This window comes from Solanum lycopersicum, chromosome 4 (genome assembly GCF_036512215.1).
Source record: "Solanum lycopersicum chromosome 4, SLM_r2.1".
Taxonomy (NCBI): Eukaryota; Viridiplantae; Streptophyta; class Magnoliopsida; order Solanales; family Solanaceae; genus Solanum; species Solanum lycopersicum.
This window is the reverse complement of record NC_090803.1, coordinates 65,923,386-65,947,557: the sequence shown is the minus strand read 5'-3', so window position 1 is coordinate 65,947,557 and position 24,172 is coordinate 65,923,386. Positions and strand designations below refer to the sequence as shown.

General features: G+C 29.5%; 2 protein-coding genes across 2 annotated transcripts; one reads left to right on the top strand and one right to left on the bottom strand.

Annotated features, from left to right (window-relative positions):
• Window positions 1–8,397: 8,397 nt before the first annotated feature.
• On the bottom strand, window positions 8,398–9,653 carry LOC138347924 (putative F-box protein At1g32420). The gene has a single exon (XM_069296535.1). The coding sequence runs from the start codon at window positions 9,637–9,639 to the stop codon at window positions 8,461–8,463; it is 1,179 nt and encodes a 392-aa protein (XP_069152636.1). The 5' UTR covers window positions 9,640–9,653; the 3' UTR covers window positions 8,398–8,460.
• Window positions 9,654–21,869: 12,216 nt separating this feature from the next.
• On the top strand, window positions 21,870–23,869 carry LOC101268568 (protein JINGUBANG-like). The gene is made up of 2 exons (XM_004238154.5): window positions 21,870–22,621; window positions 22,902–23,869. Exons 1-2 carry the CDS (start codon window positions 22,085–22,087, stop codon window positions 23,697–23,699), a joined length of 1,335 nt encoding a protein of 444 aa, XP_004238202.2. The 5' UTR covers window positions 21,870–22,084; the 3' UTR covers window positions 23,700–23,869.
• Window positions 23,870–24,172: the final 303 nt, after the last annotated feature.

Sequence of the window (24,172 nt, the reverse complement as noted above, 5' to 3'; positions counted from 1 at the left end):
AAAGTATATAGTTTGGGGATTTTCATTAGGCTATTTAAAGTATATAAAAAAAAACAATAAATACTCACAATTAAATATAATTATATTTAAGAATAAGGGAGAGAAGATAAAGAATTTGGGCCTCTCTTGGGCCTGCTGCAACTGATTTGGGCCTGCTTCAGCCTTATTTCTGCCCATTCTAAATCCTCCATTTACACCAAATGTATACTATTGTATACGGGATGTATTTGGACTCATTTTCTTATTTATCGGACTGTATATCGAGTGTAAAACAATCCCCTTGAATGCCTCTAATCTGTATTTTCGTTTTTGAACTTGTATATCAGTATTTTTCCATATATATACCAGTGTATACTATACAACAGGTACGAAACCCCTTTTTGAAAAGGACAAAAATGAACTAACTTAACAAGGACAAGAATTGACAAATCAACTTTGATACTAAACAAAGACATGTATGAAATGCTATTGGAAACATATTATATAACACATTTTTACCTACAACCTAACATGCTAAAATTGACCAAAGCTAATGGACTATTTAGTCACATGTTAAGCAACAATAAATAATCACATTGGAACACTAGCTTAATACTTTAAGATTAAAAACAATGATGTTAAATGAGTTTACTACATAATTCACATAACTTTAATGATCAAAAGACAATCTCAGTTCGACAAGAAAGAAAATAGGAATATTTTAAAAGACTAACATGGAAGGAAACTAAGTAATACTTTGATGAAAATGCAACACGAATTGCAGTAAATTAACAACAAATAGAAAGTACAACACACTTGATACTCAAATCACATAAAGAGGTGTAACAGACCACTAATCAATACTTGAAATCTTGAAGAGAATTACTACTCAAAATAGTGACAAAAAAGGGAGAATGGAATAGCTTAACTTTAACCAAGAAGACTGTCTAAATAATTAATATGTACACATTTTCATACCATAAATATACTGTATATTTTTTTTTATTTAGTAATATTTACATTATTATTCAAAATAGTGTAGTACATAGTTTGATATTCACGTGTAATGCACGTTCGTCAAAACAAGTAAAGGCAAAAAAGAGGAGTTATACACTGTGTGTGAGTGTTGGACATAGTTTTTCATATGATATTCATATAAGGATTTGACAATTTCTAATTCGCGTCATGAATAGGCAATTTTATAATAAAACTAATAATTAACACTTTTAACGGACTACACGTTTTTCATGTAATATTGATATTTTGCGTTGGGGCTCACTTAATTACGATGAGTTTTCAGAATGCTCCATAGTCAAAGATTGAAAACTAATAATATTCATTAAATGATGAATACTCCATAGGATTTGGACAACTCAACTTTAAACAAGAAGACTATCTAGATAATTGATATGAACTTATTTTTATGGTCATAAATATATTGTTGCAACAATTTCTACTTTGCTTAGAAGTCTAATTCTTTTATTTAATAATATTTTTATTATCTTTAAAAATAGTGTAGTACATAGTTTGATTTTCACGTGTAATGCACGTGCGTCAAAACTAGTACAAAGAAAAAAAAGGAGTTACACACTATATGTGAGTGTGGGCACAGTTTTTCATATGATATCCGTATAAGGATTTGATCGACTTTAATTCTAGTCATGAATAAATAATTTTATAACAAAACTAATAATTGACACTTTTAATGAATTATGCATTTTCATTTGATATTGGTATTTCACAATGGAGCTCAATTAATTACTATGAGTTTCCAGAATGCTTGATAGCCAAAGATTGAAAACTGATAATGTTCATTAAATGATGAATACTCCATAGGATTTGAACGACTAAACTTTAAACAAAAAGACTATCGAGATAATTGATATGTACTCATTTTTATGGCCATAAATATATTGTTGCAACAACTTTTACTTGATTAGAAATCTAATTTTTTATCTAATAATAGTTTCATTATTTTTAAAAATAGTGTAGTACATCATTTGATTTTCACATGCAATGCACGTGCGTCGAAACTAGTATAGTAAAAAAAAAAGAGGAGTTACACACTATGTGTGAGTGTTGGCATAGTTTTTCATATGATATCATATAAAGATTTTACTAACTTTAATTCGCGTGAAGAATAGCGATTTTATAATAAAACTAATAATTGACACTTTAGCGGACTACACATTTTCATGTCATGTTGGTATTTCACGTTGGGGCTCAATTAATTACGATGAGTTTCCAGAATGCTCAATAATCAAAGATTGAAAACTGATAATGTTCATTAAATGATGAATACTACATAGAATTTGAAATATTCAACTTTAAACAAAAAGACTATCGAAATATTAATATGTACTCATTTTTATGGCCACAAATATATTTGTTGCAACAATTTCTACTAGATTAGAAGTCTAATTCTTTTATTTAATAATATTTTTATTATTTTTAAAAATAGTGTAGTACATAGTTGATAGTTACGTGCACTGTACGTGCGTCAAAACTAGTTTATAAAAAAAAAAAAAGGAGTTGCAAACTATGTGCGTGTGTGGACATAGTTTTTTATATGATATTCATGTAAGGATTTGACTGACTTTAATTTGCTTCATGAATAAGCAATTTTATAATAAATCTAATAATTAACATTTTTAACGAACTACGCGCTTTTCATGTGATGTTGGCATTTCGCGTTGGGGCTCAATTAATTACGATGAGTTTCCAGAATGCTCCATAGTCAAAGATTGAAAACTGATAATGTTCATTAAATGATGAATACTCCATAGAATTTGAACAACTCAACTTTAAACAAGGAAACTATCTAGATAATTAATATGTACTCATCTTTATGGGCATTTATGTATTGTTGCAACAACTTCTACTTGATTAGAAGTCTAATTTTTTTTATTTAATAACATTTACATTATTTTTAAAAATAGTATAGTACATAGTTTAATTTTTTATGTGCAATGCACGTGCGTCAAAACTAATATAGGAAAAAAAGAGGAGTTACACACTATGTGTAAGTGTGGACATAATTTTTTATATGATATTTCCTATAATGATTTGACTAACATTTTCATGTGATGTTGGTATTTTACGTTAGGGCTCAATTAATTACGATGAGTTTCCTGAAGGCTTAATAGTCAAAGATTGAAAACTGATAATGTTCATTAAATGATGAATATTCCATAGGATTTGAATAACTCAACTTTGAACAAGAAGACTATCTAGATAATTAATATATACTCATTTTTATGGCCATAAATATATTGTTGCAACAACTTCTACTTGATTAGAAGTTTAAATTTTTTATTTAATAATATTTTCATTATTTTTAAAAATAGTGTAGTACATAGTTTATAGTGTAGTACATAGTTTTGATTTTCACGTGCAATGCACATGCGTCAAAACTAGTATAGAAAAAAAAAGGAGTTACACATTACATGCGAGTATGGACATAATTTTTCATATGATATTCATATAAGGATTCGACTAACTTTCATCCACGTCATAAATACACAATTTTACAATAAAACTAATAATTAACACTTTCAAAGGATTATGCTTTTTTCATGTGTTGTTGGTATTTCGCGTTGGGGCTTAATTAATATAATGAGTGTCCAAAATGCTTCATAGTTAAAGATTGAAGAATGACACTGATAAATAGATATTGAATGCATATTTATCACTCTATCATCGTCTTTCGTGTATATTTTAAAATGCAATTTATTTAACACACAATTGTATTGTCCGTTTATGTGACAATTTATGTCAGATGTTTTTGCTTTCCAATTAGAAGTGTGTACTAATCAGTTATGACTTTTGTAACGACCTGTTTAGTCGTTTTGAGCAGCAGACTTCGATTCTGGAAAAACTGGCAAAGACAACGGGCCCCACGACGGACCGTCGTAGGCACGACGGACCATCGCAGGGTCTCGTTTTAAAACACTTAGAAAATCTGAAAATTGGGTACTGAAATCGACTCTCTGAACTTCGTAACGGAATGGCAGGACGGACCGTCACAGACTCTTCAGAGAAATTGAGTCTCTGAAGTCTGTGACGGAGCAGCAGGACGGACCGTCGCAGGCGCGACGGGCCGTCGCAGGCTGCGTAATCCCAGTCTGGGTCGGATTTCTTTATACGTTTTAAGGGACGTTTTTGACTATTCCTGCTTTAATTATAAAGTTAGTGGGTTAATGTTAATAAGTCTAATTACTTGGGGGTTAAAAGAGGTAACCTTAAGTTAATTAGTGGGTTATTATTGCCATCTTTTATTCTTAATTATATGCTAATTAAGGTAAAAGAAAGAGGGTTTGAATAAACAAAATAGAAAGAACAAGAAGAGAGAGAGAGGGTCGATCGAGAAGGGGAAAACACAAAGCTTTGAGAAATTGCTTGCTGGATCACTAATCTTCGGTGGAGGTAGGTTATGGTTTTATGCTTTCATAGTAAACTCTTAATAGCGAATGATATGTATTGGGAAGTATTGTAAACCCTTCTATGTGCTTAATTGTATGCATACATGAATGTGATTATATGATTGTGATGAAATAAGCATGATGAAGCTATTGAATCCCAAATCTTGATAAAAACCCAATCTCTTGTTAATGATGATGCCTTGGTATAAAAGAAGGCTTGATGGACTAAAGTAATGAGATTGATGATGCCTTGGTATAAAAGAAGGCTTGATGAACTAAAGTAATGAGATTGATGATGCCTTGGTATAAGAGAAGGCTTGATGAATTGATAGAATGAGATTAGGGGATCGGGTGTCACGAACCGACACGTAGATTTAGGGGATCGGGTGTCACGAATCTACACGTAGATTTAGGGGATCGGGTGTCACGGACCGACACGTAGATTTAGGGGATCGGGTGTCACGAACCGACACGTAGATTTAGGTGATCGGATATCACGAACCGACACGTAGATTTAGGGGATCGGGTGTCACGAACCGACACGTAGAATTAGGGGATCGGAGTGTCACGTTCCGACACATAGTAGTAGGGGATCGGAGTGTCACGTACCGACACAAGAGGAATAAAGATAATGAATCTTGAAAGATGTTAATATACTCAATCTAATGAATCTAATTCCCAAATGAGTATGGTATTGAGGCTTGAGTCCTCATGTGTGAACTTGACGATAATTGTTAATGATATAGTACTTGTTGTTGCTACATGTTGAGTATTATAGTTGATTTTATGATATTACTTGGTATATACTGTTTTCTATTTTGAGTTGGCCGATGATATCTACTCAGTACCCGTGTTTTGTACTGACCCCTACTTTTATGTTTTCTTCTTGTTATTTGTGGAGTGCAGCAAACGTGCCGTCGTCTTCAACTCAACCGTAATTCTAGCCAGTCTTCGTCACATCGGATCTTCAGGGTGAGCTAACGCTTCTAGCTTGGACTGGACTTTCTTCCTCCTGTCTTGATGCCTTGAACTTCCGGCATGGACTAGCTTTTACTTATTTTAGCTTCTTAGAATACTCTTAGTTTAGTAAATTGATCATAGATGTTCTTGTGGTGATGACTTCCAGATTTTGGGGAATAATAGATGTTGGATTTTAGAAGTTATTGAATTGGTTTTTATTAATGAGTTAAGTCTTCCGCATTACTTTCTGTTGATATTATATTGAAATGTTAAGGTTTAGATTGGTTGGTTCGCTCACATAGGAGGGTAAGTGTGGGTTCCAGTCGCGGCCCGATTTGGGTCGTGACAACTTTTTCAAAAAAATTTGACTTTTTTGATTAGTTGTGAACTTTTTGAAGGGTTGTGACTTGTGACTTTTCTAAAGGGTTGTAACTTTTTTTTTTATAAGACACAATAAACATTTTTTTCATACACTATCCTTTGTTCGCTATAAAAATAGGGGTTTTCTCAAATTTTTTAACTATAATTTTTTAAATTCTTTCATTGTTATACTTCTTCTTCTTAAAACACCACTTTGGTGTCTCTTTTATATATATTTTCTATATATTTATATTATATTAGATCATATGACATTAAAAGAAGATATCATTTCAGATTGAATGACTATGATTTTTTCAAAGAGTCATGTCTTTTCGGATAATTATGAACTTACTGAATAATTGTGTAGAAAAAAAATACGAATTACACACTATGGGTAAGTGTGGAGTATAGTTTTTCGTATGATATTCATATAAGGATTTGAATAACTTAAATTCGTGTCATGAGTAAGCAATTTTATAATTAACACTTATAATGGATTACACGTTTTTCATGTGATGTTGGTATTTTGCACTGGGGCTCAATTAATTACGATAAGTTTCCAGAATGCTCCATTGTCAAAGATTGAAAACCGATATTGTTCATTAAATGATGAATACTCCATAGGATTTGCCGAACTTTAATTCGCGCTAGTAATCAACAATTTTATAATCAAAATTAATTATTAACACTTTTAATGGAATACGTATTTTTCATGTGATGTTGGTATTTTGCGTTGGGGCTCAATTAATTACCGTGAGTGTACATAATGCTTAGTAGTCAAAGATTGAAAACTGAAACTATTCATTAAGTATTTAATGCATATTTATCACTCTATTACATTCTTTCGTGGTATATTTAAAAATACAATTTATTTCACACAAAATTATATTGTCCATCTACGTGACAATTTACATCACTATTTTTTAATTTCCGATTAGAAGTTGCATAATCGAGAAAAAAAATATTGAGTTATTAGGTTAACTGTTTTGTAAATTATTTTATTGGGTTATCGGTTCAATTTCCTATTATATGATTTTGGTTAACGGCTGAACTGATTACATAACAACATTGTATTAAACATTAGAGAAAAGAATTAAAAAAGTACTCCTCAACTTTCGTTTATTATATAGTTAACTTTATGATTCGCTATACTATCATTCATATCCTCATCGCTTTAATCAAAGCCGTCAAAATGGGCTTAGCCCATGGGGCCGGCCAAACCCAATCTATTATTGGCGTAAGTTGGGATATTATTTTTCAAACACATTTAAAACTAGAAGTTATAAGCTTGGCCCATATAAGTCATTGGTCGTTGAGACTTGATCAGGGCCGGACTTGGTCAACTTATGGGCCAAAATTATTTATTTAAGGATAACTAACATAAATCTCAGTGGTGTATGAGCTAAATTACGAATCTTATTAGGTTTTGGTGTGTCCAAATACATATATCTCGAGATATATAGATTCAAAATTATGTGTAATTTTGTTCTAGATACACTTTATCCAAAAAGATTTACATGTATATAGGACACATAAAGTACAAAATCCCATGCTCTCATCTCACAAGCAACTATCCTAACTCACTCGCACATCTAGGATGCATCACAACAAATACATGTATTTCACATATCTAATATCCTAGATTTATGCTAATCACACTAGGTGTTTTTATAGAGTTGTGACTTTTTCGATGAGCTATGACATTCTCAGAAAATTGTGATTTTTCTGAAGGGCTGTGACTTATTTGAAAAGACATAATATTTTTATACTATCCTTTGTTGTCTTTAAATAGAGGACACATATTTAAACTGTAATTTTGTTATTCTTCCTCTTAAAATAAAGAATATTGTGAGAGTTGTTTAATTATGCCATTACAATATTTTTTAAGTTATTAAATTCCAATTAACATCAATGAATTAATTAAAACAAATATATAATTTGAATTAAAGTTATCAAATTTAACTGAATCCGTAAGACCGTAACCTACACTAGCTTGCCACTTTTGGATTCAATGCATCAGTTTTAGTTGTCCACTAAAACAAGTAAAAATCATCAAAAATGAATTTCATTTTTCTTCACACAAAGTTACTATAATTTTCGTACGAATTTAGAACCTTCTTGCATGAAATCTTGATCAATAACTTTATTTTTCGTATGAATTTATTTTATCAAAATTTTGAATCCGTCACCATGTTTGATCAAAATCAAGGCAGTAATTGGCTAATTGAAGTGAAGATATTATTAATTGTTTTTTTTTTTTTCTGGTATCTTAATTCATCCCACATTTCAAATTTTCAAGCTTAGACATTATAACATTAAAGTACTACTATATATCACGTGACATCAATTGTCAATATATATAACAGTGTTTCTGTAATACATAGTTCCTAATCTATTTGCCTCCAGAACATTTAATTTAAACAAAACATAAGAGGAATTAGCCAGATAAATTAAACAACTAATAAATGATATAACTACTTTTTCTCTTATATATCCTTCATAAAACAAAAATAAATAAATAAAAATCATCCATTAAATTAATCCCAAAAATAAAATTTGCATAACAATCTAGGTCTGCACTATAATCTTTGCACAACTTGTATGTCAATTGAATATAATAAACCTAATTGTATACATTTAAATAAGACATAATAATAAATAGATAAGATACTCTCATACTAAATTAACTAGCATCTAAAAGTACTAACTCTAAATATCGTACACCTCAAACTTATTTCCATTATATCAATCGAGCACTCCAATTTACAAAATCACGTATTCCCTTGGCAATTCTGGTCAAACTAGAGTCAAATTGTCTTGCAATTTTGGTTGGTGAGCCAATATTTTCCAAAGGAAAAAGCCTTTCACTATAAGTATAAATGTTCCCACCCCAATTACAAAAATTTTGTACTTCATAATGTCTCCAACTCTTATTGTTGACATTATAAAAAAAACAAAAGAAAGCATATTCTATGTTTATTGCAAATGCAATTTCTTCACCACCATACATGCAAATATTTTGGGCATGAAAGAGCATATCTCTAAGATTCCATCCTAATGGAAATTGAAATATTTGATGTTCCCATTCTTCTTCTCCAAAGATCCATAGATCCATGTTTCTAGTACGATAAACATCTGAAAAATTCAAAATTCCTAATTTTCCATTCACCTCTATTAGCATATAGTCCTTAACGCGTTTCTTTTCGTCTAAATTATTACCAAATTCAATTGGTATTGTGATACTTGTGAAGATCTCAGATTTAACATTAAACGCAACTATACAAAACTCTGGATAATAATTAAATCGATAGAGGGTCCCACTAATGCAAATTCCAGATCTGTGTGGAATAATATGAAAATCATGTCTGTCATATTCAATCATCTCCCTCCACGATTTATCTATACCTAAAGTGAAAACCCATGCTCTTGATAATCCTTTGCGAACATCACTAGTCAAAACAACTTTATACTTGTTTTCTTCTGGCTCAAAACCTATTGAACATGTAGACTTCTCATCGAAACATTTCAAGTAGGGAAGATATCTTACTTCTCTCGTAGCGGGATTGAAAATTGTAATCCATAGCGTATTCCATACGCAAAATAAACCATTAACGTAATCAAAATAAGCCCAATCACATTTAGTGTGATCATAAAACTTATCGAAATTCTCAATTTTATAAAACTTCTCTTGTTCAATAGAGTAACAAACTTGGTATAGATATGCAATCAAATTGGTATTACCATGATTGATGTTAGAATAATTGGATAAATGTAGATCCATGAAACTTTGGTCCAACACGAGTGAATTATGAAATTTTGAAACGCACCTGAAACGAATTAAAGACTTAACAGGAAGCCACGAGAAAATTTGAATCATAATACCTTGAGAAATCGACTGTTCTTCTGTATACATCGACATCTTTGGTGTCAATATTTTAGGTTGAATAAATTTTTTTATAAAGCTGTTTTTATAAGTCTATAAAATGTTTATTTTAGTTGATTAAGACTTCCAGTCTTGGTAAATTTTCTACTAATAAGTAGTCTTTCTGCTTTAGATGAAATTGTTTTTTTTAACCATTTTTCTCAATTGTTATATTATTTTTAATAATATTACATATTGATATTAACTATAATATAAATCCAAAAATAATTGGCCAATTTAATATGTGAAGGTTTGGTAACGTAAGGGTATAAGGAGGTTTGATATTTGGTAAAAAGGTTTTGTTTATTAAGGTATCCTAAAATAATAAAAAGAAATAATTACATGATTTATATTCTAATTATATGAGGAGAATTCTAAAAGGTTTTGTTGATTAAAGTATCCTAAAATATTTTAATTACAAGATCTTTCCTTGAAAAATTAATTAAATGAATTCTAATTATATGAGAAGACTCCTAAAAGGTTTTTGTTGATTAAAGTATCCTAAAATATTTTAATTACTAGATCTTTCCTTTTTTAAATAGGAACTTTGTATTTGATAAATAAATTAGACAGAAAGTGACTAATATAACCACGTAATAAATACTAAACGGTTTGAGATGGATTGCGAGTTTTTGGCTAAAATCATTTCTTAATTATGATTTAAATTTAATTTACATTCTTGTATTATTTACTTTCACGTACAAATAATTCAATCAACGTAGTGATCCTTGTGAAAAATTCAGACTTAACATCAAACGCATCTATACAATACTTCTGCGAAGAATGGCAAAACCGATAGATAATTCCACTAATGCAAATTCTATATCTAAATGGAGCAACATAATAACCATGTTCGACGTATTGTATCATCTCCCTCCATGATTTATCTATGCCTAGAGTGAGAACCCATGCTATCAATAATCCATCGTTAGTATCAATCGTCAAAACAACTTTATACTTGTTTTCTTCGGATGCAAAACCTATTGAACATACAAACTTACCACCATGAGAAACATCGAAACATTTTAAGTAGAGAAGATATCTTAGTCCTCTTGTAGCGGGATTGCAAATTGCAATATTTTCCGTATTCCATATGTAAAACAAACCATTATCATACTCAAAATAAAGATAATGATCCCAACAACCGATTGTGTGATCATAAAACTTATTAAAATTCTCAATTTGATAAAACTTGGTGGCATTTCCATTTTCATCATGCTCTATTATAGTCCTAGTAAATTTTGAACTTTTGGGCTTCCATTGCATCCAGTAGAGCCACTAACAGGGCCTTAATCTACTAAAGCCCAAGTCCAATAGTATCTTTGTTTTGTCATAAGAGCCCAAATAAGTTAGGCCAGCCCGTTTTTTCATAAATTTTCCTTTGATGCAACTATAAGTAGAACCATAGAGGATGCTCTTAATAGGGAAAATTATGCAAAATGACAAACATATAGAGTACATTATATAATATAGATATTTGCCATAGTTTCTTAAGATTTTGCAATTTGGTTCCCTAATTATATAAACTGAAAATTTATATAATTTGGTTTCACTTCGTATAAATTTAGAATTTATATAGTTTGTTTTCTGACTGTACAAATCTAAAATTTGTGTATGTTTATCCTAGCTATTTGTATACGTTTTCTGAAAATATCATAATAAATTACCGTATTTTGTATTTTGTCATGTGAAATATACAAGTGGAGTTCTGAAAAATTTCTAAATGAAGATGTATATACTTACCTGTTAGTATATTCATAAGCGAAACATACAAACGAACAAGTGAAATGTACAAAATGCAGCCTCTATTAGTGTATAGTTATCAGTTTGTGTATTCACAAGAAAAATATACAAAATCACAACTTTTATAGCAAACAAAACTATAGTTATAAAGTGCAATTATCAAAACTATAACTATATAGACTTATTATGTCTATCATCTTTTCTATTTCTCAAAAATTTTCTCTTTATTTTACACTCTTTTATCTATTTATTTTATAGAAAAAAAAAGTTTATCATGCACATTTTCATGATAGTTCAATTTTTATATTTTCTTGGATACTTGTGTGGTGTTCGACATAAGAACTGAACTTTAATTAATGTCGATTCGTATAGTGTAAGGTGTATTTAGAAAAGGTGCTTGCTATCAAGAATTTTTATTCAATTAAAAATTGAAATCTCTAATTAAAAAGGATAAAATCTTATTCGCTACGTCACATTCTTTGATGAAATAATTCAACTTCATAATTAATTTCCATGAGCGTTACAAATATTGAATGATAAAGAGACACAGGATGAGTTGAGATCAATCTTGATTCCTTCAATATAATTCAGAATATAAGTGAAAGATATTTTAAAAATTAATCAAAGTTAAAAAGAATAATAAAAGAAAAATGCTAGTGGAGCTAATAGTAATTTATCTTAATCTATATTCCTAATAAAGCTCATAGATTCCTGCACAACTAATATCAAAGATGAAAATTGATTAAGAAAACGTTTCTCATAAACTTGAATATTTTGAATTTCTTGCCTTTTAACAGATAAATACTATTCTAAAGTAACTTAAAAAAAAAAAAATTCACCATCTTTTTGTCCACGTGAAAATATGCATTTATTTATAAAAACGACTTTAGTATACTGCCTTTATATATATGGCTAACTATTGTGCCGAATCACACTTACGAAAAGAAAGTCTTAAATATATTTGAATCTTAAATTGAAATTATCGTACTCTCGCCGTTTAATATTATTTATCGTAATTTTTATTTTTAGAGTTAAACTATAAAAGTTTAACTAAATTTTTAAGATGTATTTTTTTTATCATATTAATATGCAAAAAATTGTAATTTATAGTACTTTTCATATAGTTTTAGAATATTTATTTTTTTGTTTAAAATGTCGAATTAATGTGATCTAATGTACCTTTGAAAATTAGTCAAATTGACTTTCGATAAACGCAACATGACAAAAATTCCAGACGGAGGGAGTAATAATTTTAATTTTGGAAAAGATCTTTTATTCCTACACTATTTAATAGTGTATTTTAAAGGCGTATATATATATATATGCTCACGTGGAAATCATAAATATTGCATCATTATACATAGTAGTGGAGTTAACAACCAGACGTGTTGCAACCTAGAAATCACCGGGCACCTTTACTCCGTAACCTTAGCCTTAGATGTCCTTTCATAGATTCTTGAAACTCTTACAGACATAATCTCCATGCATACGTTCTTTCTCTCCTCCCCTCAGCCATACATCTTTTTTTTTGCTTTTGACCCTTTTTGTTAGGCGTTGAACCCCACCCCCGCGGACCGGTGCTGAGTGGTATCCTCCCCTCCCTAATACCTAAATAAAATTCCGTTAATGGAACCTAAAGCTTAAACTATGACAGTGAGTAAGATTCGAATCTTTTTTCTTTATCCTTTTTATTCTGTCATTTTCTTTTTCCTATAGTCCCAATTATTATAAGAATTCCAAAACATCACATAATACATATCATTGCATTCGAGTCTCAATTTTTTTCAATTTCCAAACAACTATCGTTAATATATCCACGTGGACACATATATACATATAAAATACATTATTTATATGTAAATAATAGATCTTGCTTAAAGTTTAAAATCATTACAGCAAAATTTCAATCAAAATTTTAGTATATTTCAAACCACTTTCCCTATTTTTTAATAATTATTTTCTATTTGTTTTCACTTGCCAATAGTAGTACTAAAGCGAACAATTTTTTATTAAACGTAAGTTAGATTTGATGAATGATCATTCAATATTTATTTTACTATAATCAAATTAAGATTCATCTAAATATGACACACTAATTTATTACAGAAAACAAATAAGACATTTTCAATTAAACTTAGACAAAATTAAGTGATTTTTCTTTCTTTTTTTACAAATGAAATGCAATAAAAATAAATTAAATGATTGCCTTATTGGATTAAAACAAATACTGTTGCAATCCTGTTAAAGATAAATGTTATAGCATCTTTATTAAAAGCAAAGAATCAAATACAAGATGATTCTTCAATTTTATTTTTTTTATTCCTTTTTTCCCTTTTCTTTAAGGCCAAAAATTTCTTATTTCTTCGACATGAGGAAAAGCCAAATTAGTGTATTCATGTTCTACAACAAGAAGCCACAAATTCATTATTTGATACAACAAAAAAGAACAAATTAAAATTTGTTCATAAATCTACACTACAAAAGAAAATACAAATAAAGTACTACCAAATCATATATTTACAACGCAACATTTGAAGCACCATGCTTCGTGAATCTGAATTAATCAGACTAAGGTGCAGCAAAAGCATCATCGACCCATCTAATGATTTGAGAATTAGTACTAATATTACTGCTATCATTTTTGGAAGATGTTTTAAAATTAGGAAAAGCAAGAAAAGATTTGAATTTGTTGAGTTGCTTCCTATGACGTATTCTTCTTAGGGCTACATCTTTGTTCATTATTGGCCCTGTTGATTTCAAGTAGATTTGGCTACTTACACATCTTTCTTCATTTTCCTCTTCAATAATTTCTTCTTGAAAATCATCTTCAATATGATCATTAGTACTAAATTTCTTGTTTCTTTGTGAAAAATGTTTTTTTGGGACTATGGAATTACTAGACATTATGAATATGTGTGGATGTGTAAGAAAAGAAAAAGTTGTGGATTTTGATGATGTTTTGTTAAGAGAATTTTATTTCAAAGGGGAGATGTATGTGTGCGCTTTTATAGAGAAAGTGATAGTGAACTTTAATAAAAAATTTAGATATATATTATATTTAACTGTATAAGTCGGTGGTTGGATTTTTTTTAATAATAATAATATCCTAATATTAATATGGTGGTGTTTTCGATACAATTGTTGAGTTATTGGATGGGCCAATATGAATTTTCATGGACTTTTTGTTGTGTTAAGTCCAATTCATAATGCATAGAATGGGCTTCGGCCTTTTATGTTCTTGGAGATATGCATAGAGTTGGTTGGCCTTTGGGCTTGTGAGATTTGAATTCAAACATGGAGTTAAAGGAATTCAACATTTATATCATTACCTATTCAAATTTTAAAGTTTTTAATATAAAGAAGTAAAGGAATTCTAACATATAATATAGTATGAGCTTGTATATTCGACAACAGAAATATATGCTATATTAAAGTCTAACTTCAGACAATTTAGGTAGCTCGGATTTTAGTAAATAACCAAATATGATATTCTGTAAAGGGTCAAGTTGGTAATTTTTCTTACATCTCCCCCTTCGGAGCCTAGGTTTCATATATGCCCCCAAAATAAAGAGCCTTGAATACTAGAAGAAAAGCACCTATACGCTTTATCCCTTGATGTCCAGTCAATTGTTGCGCCTCAACGCATTTTGGGGAGAATCAACTAGCTCTGGGTTTGAGTGGCATTTCATCCCTAACCATAACTCATTAGCTAATTTTTCAACATTAGTCAGTTTGGACCTCCACTTAGTTTCACCCGAACTTCATCCTGGTCATGTATAGATCACCCAGGCTCGAACCCATAAGTAGTGATAATCTCCCTGTGAAGACTCGCTTTCCCTACGGCTCAAACCTCAGTCATTTTTTCCGAAAAGTCAACTCTATCATTTTGCATGAATTTCTTGCAGAAATGCAAAAAGTTTAGTCATATGTACTCCTTTCTTTTCTATTTATATGTCACCATTTTAGATTTCACGTCAGTTAAGAAATTATTTAAGTTTACCATTATATCCTAATTTAGCATATTCTATTGAAGTTAAGTTTTCAATTAATAAACATAAAGTAATTTTATTTTGATTAATTACATTAACTAATAAATATAAATTAATCATTTATTTTTCTTCTACTTGACCAAATTTATGCTTTAAAAGCTAATAACTCTGAAACATCATTTATTGGGCAACATAAATAACTACGGAATTACTAGCTAGCATATTGCACATAATGTATGTTATGTCATGCTTAGATATGTATTCATATTCTAAAATGAGAACTTTAATATAACCAAATAAAAAAGATAGATAAAATTTCAAACAGAAAATGAGTACTTGAATGACATTTTTGGAATAATATTCAAAATATCACAAACGTTGAGTCTCTATATACTTGAATTGTTTAGGTTGTTTTAGAACAAATTAAAGGTTTTTGTCATTTTTCTCTTGGATACTATTTTTTTAAAATAGTAACTAAGAACCTTATCTTCTATAGAGCTAACAAAAACAATTTATTTTTTTATCAAATCTTAACCGTCAAGATAAAAGGTAACTTTTTATTACTTTACCCAAAATGTACAATTTTTATTCTTTACGCAAGAAAACTAATATTTTTTCTTGTGTTTTTTTTTTTGTATAATTAATTATTCCTTTGAAGACCATGTACTACTAAGAACTTAGCCATATTAGCAATTCATATGTGTTAAAAGTTGGGGTTTTGAGTGATTATGTTTAGCATACTATGGAAATTAAAGCATAATAAAATATTAGAAGTGTATAAGAACACCAATCATGGAATCATGATTTCCTATATATGCTCATTTAGTAACGAAATTAAGATTTTCATTTGAAGAATAAAAATAAATTTTAAAAAAACTCTTAAATAAATAAATCAAATTGTAGGGATAGAATTAGCGACATGTAAGAGTTTCATAGGCCAAATAACGAAAATTCCATGTTAATAATCTATGTATATAAACACTGATATTTTGTGAGACTCTACAAGATGCTTTCAATTCGAGTTGGGATTCCACAAATTGTATTTAATTCAGATTATGATTCTTGGAGGCTACTCAACCCTAAAACCTAATTTATTGGAAATTTCACAAAGAGATCAAGATCTCAAATACTTCGCAAATTGAAATTGATGGATTATTCATATAGAGATATCGAATCTAAATCATTCTAGTTCGCGAAATACGCCACTAACGGCCCTTGAATCATGAATAAACCTTAGCAGAGTAGAATCAAATGATAAACAGAATTGTACCTGCAATCTATCTTGATTAATAAAATCATGTTTCTTCATATTTTATTTGTATAAATTATTTATTTTCCATATGTTTAAACTTGTCGCAAACAATCTCATTTAAATATGAATTAGCGACAAATTATATAAAAAAATAATTTTTTTCAACCCTACTCGTACCTGTCATCCACACTACTATATATATTCACCACACATTTCACCTCCCCAATAAATCGAAAATTTTTAAAAAGGTTAAAGTGTATGAAACTCATAGTGGCTTCACATGCATTAGATATCTATAAACAACATAGGTAAAATGTACCATATATTAGGTTGCAAATAATGTTGAATGATCAAATGTTACTTCCATTATTTACTTTCCAAGATTGTGCAGGATGACAACATAGTCCTTTCACAATAATTTAACTGTTAAAAAAAGGCCCTTCAACATGCTTACTTTCTTCATTTTTTACCTATAGTTAGCCCCTACCATTTTTTTCTTATAATAGGCCTATATTATTTATGGCCTATTTTTTCTATTATAAGATTCATTATATTACTACGTGGCAATATATATAGTTTTATTTTAGAAAGTGGGACCCACTTGTATACTTTATGTGGACCCTACTGTTGCCGAAAGGAACAAAAAAATTATGATACTTTTATACGTGGCAGGTAATTAACGGATAACTGGTATTCGGTGTCGGGATATGTTTTTTGTATACGTGTCAGTTTTCCCGCGGCGGTTAATTTGGCCGTTGAATTTGACGGCAGGGGTATACTAGGAATAATACAATACTTTTTTTTTTTAATATAGTGAGATTAATTATAGTGATATTGTTTTTTTATCAATTGTTTGATTTGTTGTATATAATGAAAAAGGTGTATTAGAATGTATATAATATTGAAGTTGGTCGGTTAGAATATGAGTAGTATCATGTGTTTTTCATACTATGATTTATTATGCGTTAAGATCGATTATATCGCACTTATATTTGTAAACAAACATTGTACTATAGTTTAATGTTAGTATTAGTTATATATTTATACATTGAGGAGGACTGGATTTAAATCCTGGCTTCACGGGTGGTTCAATTACTTTTCACCAACAACACAATAATATTTTTATATTTCTTATGGATACGTTATTAATCATATCTCAGTTTCTGACAGTTTTTATATATAGATAAATATGATTTTTTTCAAAGTTAACAGGTGTACTTGTTCCGACTTATAAAGATGGGTTCGCCTTGTTCATACACCAAACATTATTAAAAATAAAGATTTTGGAGCTCGATTTTTTAAGCAATTTTAGTAATGCTACCACCAGTCCTTAATTAGGACAAACCGAAACCCTAACATAAATTATTGATGGGCTTGTAAGGATCCATGTTTTGGTTGTAATTTGTAAAGCCCGTTTGTTTTCGTATTGTGGTAAACGGTTTTTGTTATTTGTGTTTGTTGTGACTTGTGTCTGTCCACTTTTTTTTTTTTTTAATGGTGAAATAATATGCATAACATGACATTGGGTAGCATTACACAAATTTATACAATTCAATTACAAAATTATTATTTGTTACTACTCTTTTTCTTAATTTTAATTTATTGAGTCATTGCTTCATGCATGAAATATATATATATATATATCTAAATAAAAGTTAGAATCTTGCGATAATTTTAAATTAAGTGTGTGTATAACATATATTTCCATATAAAAATTTAGAATTTGATAAATTAGAAAAGTTAAAATATTTTTATATTCATAAACTTTAAATCTTAGTTGCAGATGAGGATAGGTTGCCATCAACTTTTGCATCTAAGGCATGGATAAACATTAGGATAAATGCTTCAATTTAGAATCATTGAGTTTGAGATTCTTTTAAAAATAATGTTTAATAGAGTTTGAAACCTTGAGAACACGATTTCATTTTTGTTTGTATGTATATATATGTATCATAGGATATATTCTTGGATTTTTGTTAAGATAATTGTAAGGTTCGAGTTCTTCCCTATGCATGGGGGAATAATAAGCTATGATTTTCAAAATGAAAGGTATCAAGCAAACTCCTCACATCAACTACTTGCAAATGTTAAATTTATGCAAACTTTTAAACTTTGTATTTTAGCAGCCGACCACTATAAGCCATTAATACATTTGGATCTAATCTTTTCTTGTCCTTACATTTCAAATATATTTAGTAGGTTTGAAGATTTATATCTATCATTTATATGTATTCCCTTTTGGCATATTAAGGTTGAGGTGCTTTAAACTTTGAACATTAAAAGCATTACTTAAAGAACAAATTTGTCTTTTTCGTATTACTTCCTTTTCGTTTTATTTCATATGACACCACTTGACTTGACATGATGTTTAAAAAAAAGATTTGAAATTTATAATCTAAAACAATCCAGAGATATTTATGTGGTTGAAAATCATTTCAATAGAGATAAAAAAAAGTATTTTAAAGTAAAATTATTTCTAATTATAATAAGGTAACATTTTTTACGAGACGAAAGGAATATAATTTTGTTATATTTTGGTACTATTATTTTGTAAAATTAATACACAAGTCTTCTACCAAGAATCATGCCCCTAAAAGTTGTTAAATGTTTTGGTAGGGGCGTGTGGAGGACCATCTCATCACACTATTAATTTCTTTTTGCTAAGCTAATTGAACTCGATCGACTATTAGAATTGAAGTTATCGTTTTAAAATTCAGAACTAATAAAATTAAAGAAATATCATGATTCTCCCTATGTTTGAGTTACTGGAACAAAATGTAAAATTTATTCATATTTAATAGATATGTCAATTCTAATATACAACAATATTAAGAGTGAAGCAAAGCTACTGGATTTAGCTGAATCCGTGATTAATACTATATATACATTTTGCAAGATTGAAAAGTTATAAATATGAAAAAATTGATGCGACGCATGGCGAATGTATCAAGATTCAAGTACATCACTTATAATCTTTATAATTGTTTGTTTCAATATTTTTGTTGTATACTAACATAATAGTATTATATAAAATAAAAAGAAAGTATAATTCGTCTCGAAGAGAATAATTATTATAATAAAATTTTATTTTTTTAAAATGACTGTGATAGAGAGATCGAAGTATTTTACCCTTCAATATTTGACCTTGTGGTTACTAAAATGTCTCCAACTTAACCATTTAGTTTATTTGTCAGGTATTTAGATAGTACATTGAATTAAGCTTGAGAACGATTTTCATTATGTTATTTGTTTATTTGCTTAATTATGAGTCTTAATACCACTCATTTTTTAAATTATTCCTAAGCACTTGATACTTCAATTCTTGTGTCACATTTTTAGAGGTTGAGTAAAATTAACAAACTAATTAGTCCCATTGTCATGCACCTAGCAATAAGATGTTGAAAATTAGTGCATTTAAAATGAACGTACCAAATCATACAAACAAAAGCAAATAATTAGCCTAAGCACTAGGTTCCTAAAGTCTTAATTAATCTATAATAAACCTTAATCATTGAAGTGGTTTTTATCTAATTGGGTAAGTACAATTATTAACTTTAATTTAAAAGTATTAGAACTCTTAGATTAATTATCAACGAAAATTTTTAAATGGTACATCAAAATGTGTCATATGTTCATATGAGTGTTCTGAGTTTTAAAAAGAAATGTTTGGATGGTAAATTACAAATACTTTTCACACTAAATAGGCCTAACTCACACCCCGATGTGGGACATTTTGTCATTCTTTAACACCCTACCTCACATCCAGTGCTTAGCATCTGGTGCATGAATAATTTTTAATTTTAGGGGTCCCAACATTGGGTGAGACGGGTCCTGCTCTGATACCATGTGAAATTAGGTCCTAGACCTAACTCACACCCCAAAAGCTAGCTCATAAGGAGTAGGATTGTCCATGCCTTATAAGGAGTCCACCCATCTCATTAACCACCGATATGAGCCTTTTTATTCATTCTTTAACAAGATCAACCATGAATCATGAAGTAATACATTGATCATTTCAGAGAACATATGTAACATTTTTATTCAAATACGTAATTATTTATTTATATAATTATTTTTTAAAATTAAAAAATATTTTTCAACACTTAATACTTATTAACTATTTTCAATCAGTTAACTCAAACGAGCTAGCTTTATGTCATATTAAGATAAAACTAAATCATTATTTTGAAGAGAAAAATAGTGGCATAGAAATATATATATAAAAGCAAGAATCAACTAGAAGTAAATTATGAAAAAAGATTAACAAGTTGACATGAGGGTGCAAAATTCTTTTAAGTTCTCTCTCTGTTTATGACTTTATGAATATAATCATGTTCTTATGTTAATTAGTTGTCAAACCCCTAAAATATAACTTTATTGGAATCTTATTGGAGTGCCGTGCATAAACAGTTTTATTTAAAATCCATATACTTTTCTGTTGTCAAAAAGTCAATAGATATTTTTTTTTTGTTTTAATTTTTAAAAATAAACACAAGAAAATAATTTATGAACATGTATATAAAAACGAGGAAACGAGATCTCTAGACTTCTCCCAATTTGAATAGAAAAAATATACTCTTTTTAAATCTCTTATATCAAATCATTTCTCCTAATAAAAACTTAAATCATCAAATATTATATCAAATCAATATATAAATACGTGTCAAATGTTTGCATGTACTCTTTTTCCCTTTTTATCATAATTAGTAAATGGTGTATAGATTTTTACTACTTCATAAATCACTTAACTATAATGATAAATAAGTACAATTTAATATAAATTAGTGGTATATATTAGGTTTTTCAATTTGATTTTGCACTATGGGGTTTGAATTTTTTGTTTTTAGTTTTGTAAAAGTGTAACCAGAATAAATTTAGTTTGGTTTGGTTTTCCTTTATTTGGTTCATTTTTTTCGATTTGATTATTCAATTATGTCAATATATAATTAATAACATAACCAAAGTAATAATATTGAATCTCTTAAATATATTTTTTCATATAAATCATAAGAAAAACTTAAAACACAATATTTATAAGTATACCTATTATAGATGTTCAAGCAAAAACTATAAACGTAATCATATATATTGATAATTCGATTTTTTGTTATTTGGTTTTCTATTTTTTCTAAATTTGAAACAAAAAAAAACTATATACATCAAGATTTCTTATATCCACCGTACACGTGTCTAGATCTTATAGCAAGATCTCTTATATATATTCCCTACAAGCCCTCACAACCATTCCTCCTCCACTTCAACAATTTTCTCCTCATCTCCATTTTTCTCCCTTTGCCTTTTCTCTCTCATTCTCCTTTTGTCCAAAAAAATTCAAAAATTTAAATTCATAACAAAAAAAGGCCAGTAAAATTACTAGTTTAACCTCAAATGTTAGTTGAAACTTGTCCCTACAGTAACAACTAATTTAATTTTGTATACCAATACTTTTCTAAACATCATGGTACACTCCATGCCCAACATGTCGTCAACTGCTGTGATGGACGACGATGATTTTGACGTCCGTCACAGCAGTTTCTCGGCTTATGACCCGAATCGCCTTAGCGAAGACGGGTCCCCTCCCATGTTGTCTCCATGGAACCAAACTTGTTCCCCTTTTACTAAATCCTCTTGGCATAACTTGGATGATAATTTTCCAAAAAATTTGCCACAAAATGGACTCATTGGTTCCCTTGTTCGTGAAGAAGGACATATTTATTCTTTAGCTGCAAAGAATGATATTCTTTATACTGGATCCGATAGCAAAAACATACGTGTTTGGAAAGATATGAAGGAATTTTCAGCTTTTAAATCAAATAGCGGTCTTGTTAAAGCTATTATCATCGCCGGAGAGAAGATATTCACCGGTCATCAAGATGGAAAAGTTCGAGTTTGGAAGGTTCGATCCAAAAACCCTAACAACCATAAACGTGCTGGGAGTTTGCCAAAACTCATGGACCTTTTCAAGGCTTCCATTAAACCTAGCAACTACGTAGAGGTAAATAATTACTTCTTTGACTCTACGTTTCATTTTATATGACACATTTTTTCTAATGTTCTATGTAAGAAATGTACTTGTTTTTTCAATGACGACTTCTTTAGGACCTTTCATAATTTATTGATCTGATTCTTTTTTATAGGCCAGTCAAAAAAATGTGTAAGGACATGATTTTTTCATGATCTTGATTTTTTTCTAGTGTAATGAGATTTGAATCGAAATCTAAGTTTATAATGTTATATTTTACGTGACTAAATATAATTATATTATGTCTAAACAGGTCAAACGTAATCGGACCACTCTTTGGATTAAGCATTGTGACGCAATTTCATGTTTAAGCATGGACCATAGTGAAGGCCTACTCTACTCAGCTTCATGGGATAGAACGTTTAAAGTATGGAAAGTTGATAAATCCAAATGTTTAGAGTCCGTTAAAGCTCATGACGATGCCGTTAACTCCGTCGTCGCTAGTGTAGACGGAATCGTCTACACCGGTTCGGCTGACGGAACCGTCAAAGTATGGAAAAGAGAATCTAACGGAAAAACCGTAAATCACGTTTTTGTTCAAACGTTACTTAACCAAGAATGCGCCGTTACGGCTCTAGCGGTTAATAAACCGGGTTCAGTGGTTTATTCCGGTTCATCAGATGGGTTTTTAAATTTTTGGGAACGTGAGAAGAAAAAATTAACACATGGTGGGGTACTTAAAGGGCATAAATTAGCGGTTCTTTGTTTAGCCGCTGCAGGAAATTTGGTTTTTAGCGGTTCAGCTGATAAAAATATTATTGTTTGGAAAAGGGACGGTCCGGTTCACATGTGTTTATCGATTTTAACCGGTCATAATGGACCGGTTAAATGCTTAGCGGTCGAAGAAGATAAAGAATCTTCCTCGACCGGAAGTCAAAAAAAATGGGTGGTTTATAGTGGGAGTCTTGATAAATCGGTTAAAGTTTGGAGTGTTACAGAAATGGCAAATAATTTGCATGAAATGGCCACTATGCAACAAAATGGCCAAGAGGATAATAGTTGGGATTCAATCCCATCCGTTAAATATTCATCCGACGGTTCGAGTGTGTGACACGTGTAATGTTGATGTATGATTTTAATTAGTAGTATAATTTGCATGGTATTTTACACCATGGTTAATTGAGATGATAAGGTAATTAAGGGATTAATAAGGGTGTAAGTGATGTAATTAATGTAGTGTGTATATTTTCTTTTGTGTGAGAATAATTTGCTTTCTTATAATTTTTTACCACTTCGCTATAAATATTTGCTAACTAAAAAGAGTTTTTGGGATCTATTCTTCATAACACGCTGTTGGAATAAATTAAAAATAGTGAATAATCTTCTTTTAGTAATTCAGTATTTGAAATTTATTGATATGATTCATATGAATTATGTTGATTAAGTAGATATAATAAAGGTTTCTTAGTAAAAGTCAAGTTTAAACCTATAGTTCTTAATTAATGGTGAATGAATCTCAATTGTTCCTTCTTTTATTTTGAATGCATTTGCTTATTTGATTTCAATTATAGTAATAATATATTT

Excerpts from the sequence above, each read along its gene's own strand:
- LOC138347924 (XM_069296535.1), bottom strand. The coding sequence starts at position 9,639 with ATGTCGATGTATACAGAAGAACAGTCGATTTCTCAAGGTATTATGATT.
- LOC101268568 (XM_004238154.5), top strand. The coding sequence starts at position 22,085 with ATGGTACACTCCATGCCCAACATGTCGTCAACTGCTGTGATGGACGAC. Across the intron at positions 22,622-22,901 it reads AACCTAGCAACTACGTAGAG|GTCAAACGTAATCGGACCAC; the intron begins GTAAATAATTAC and ends ATGTCTAAACAG.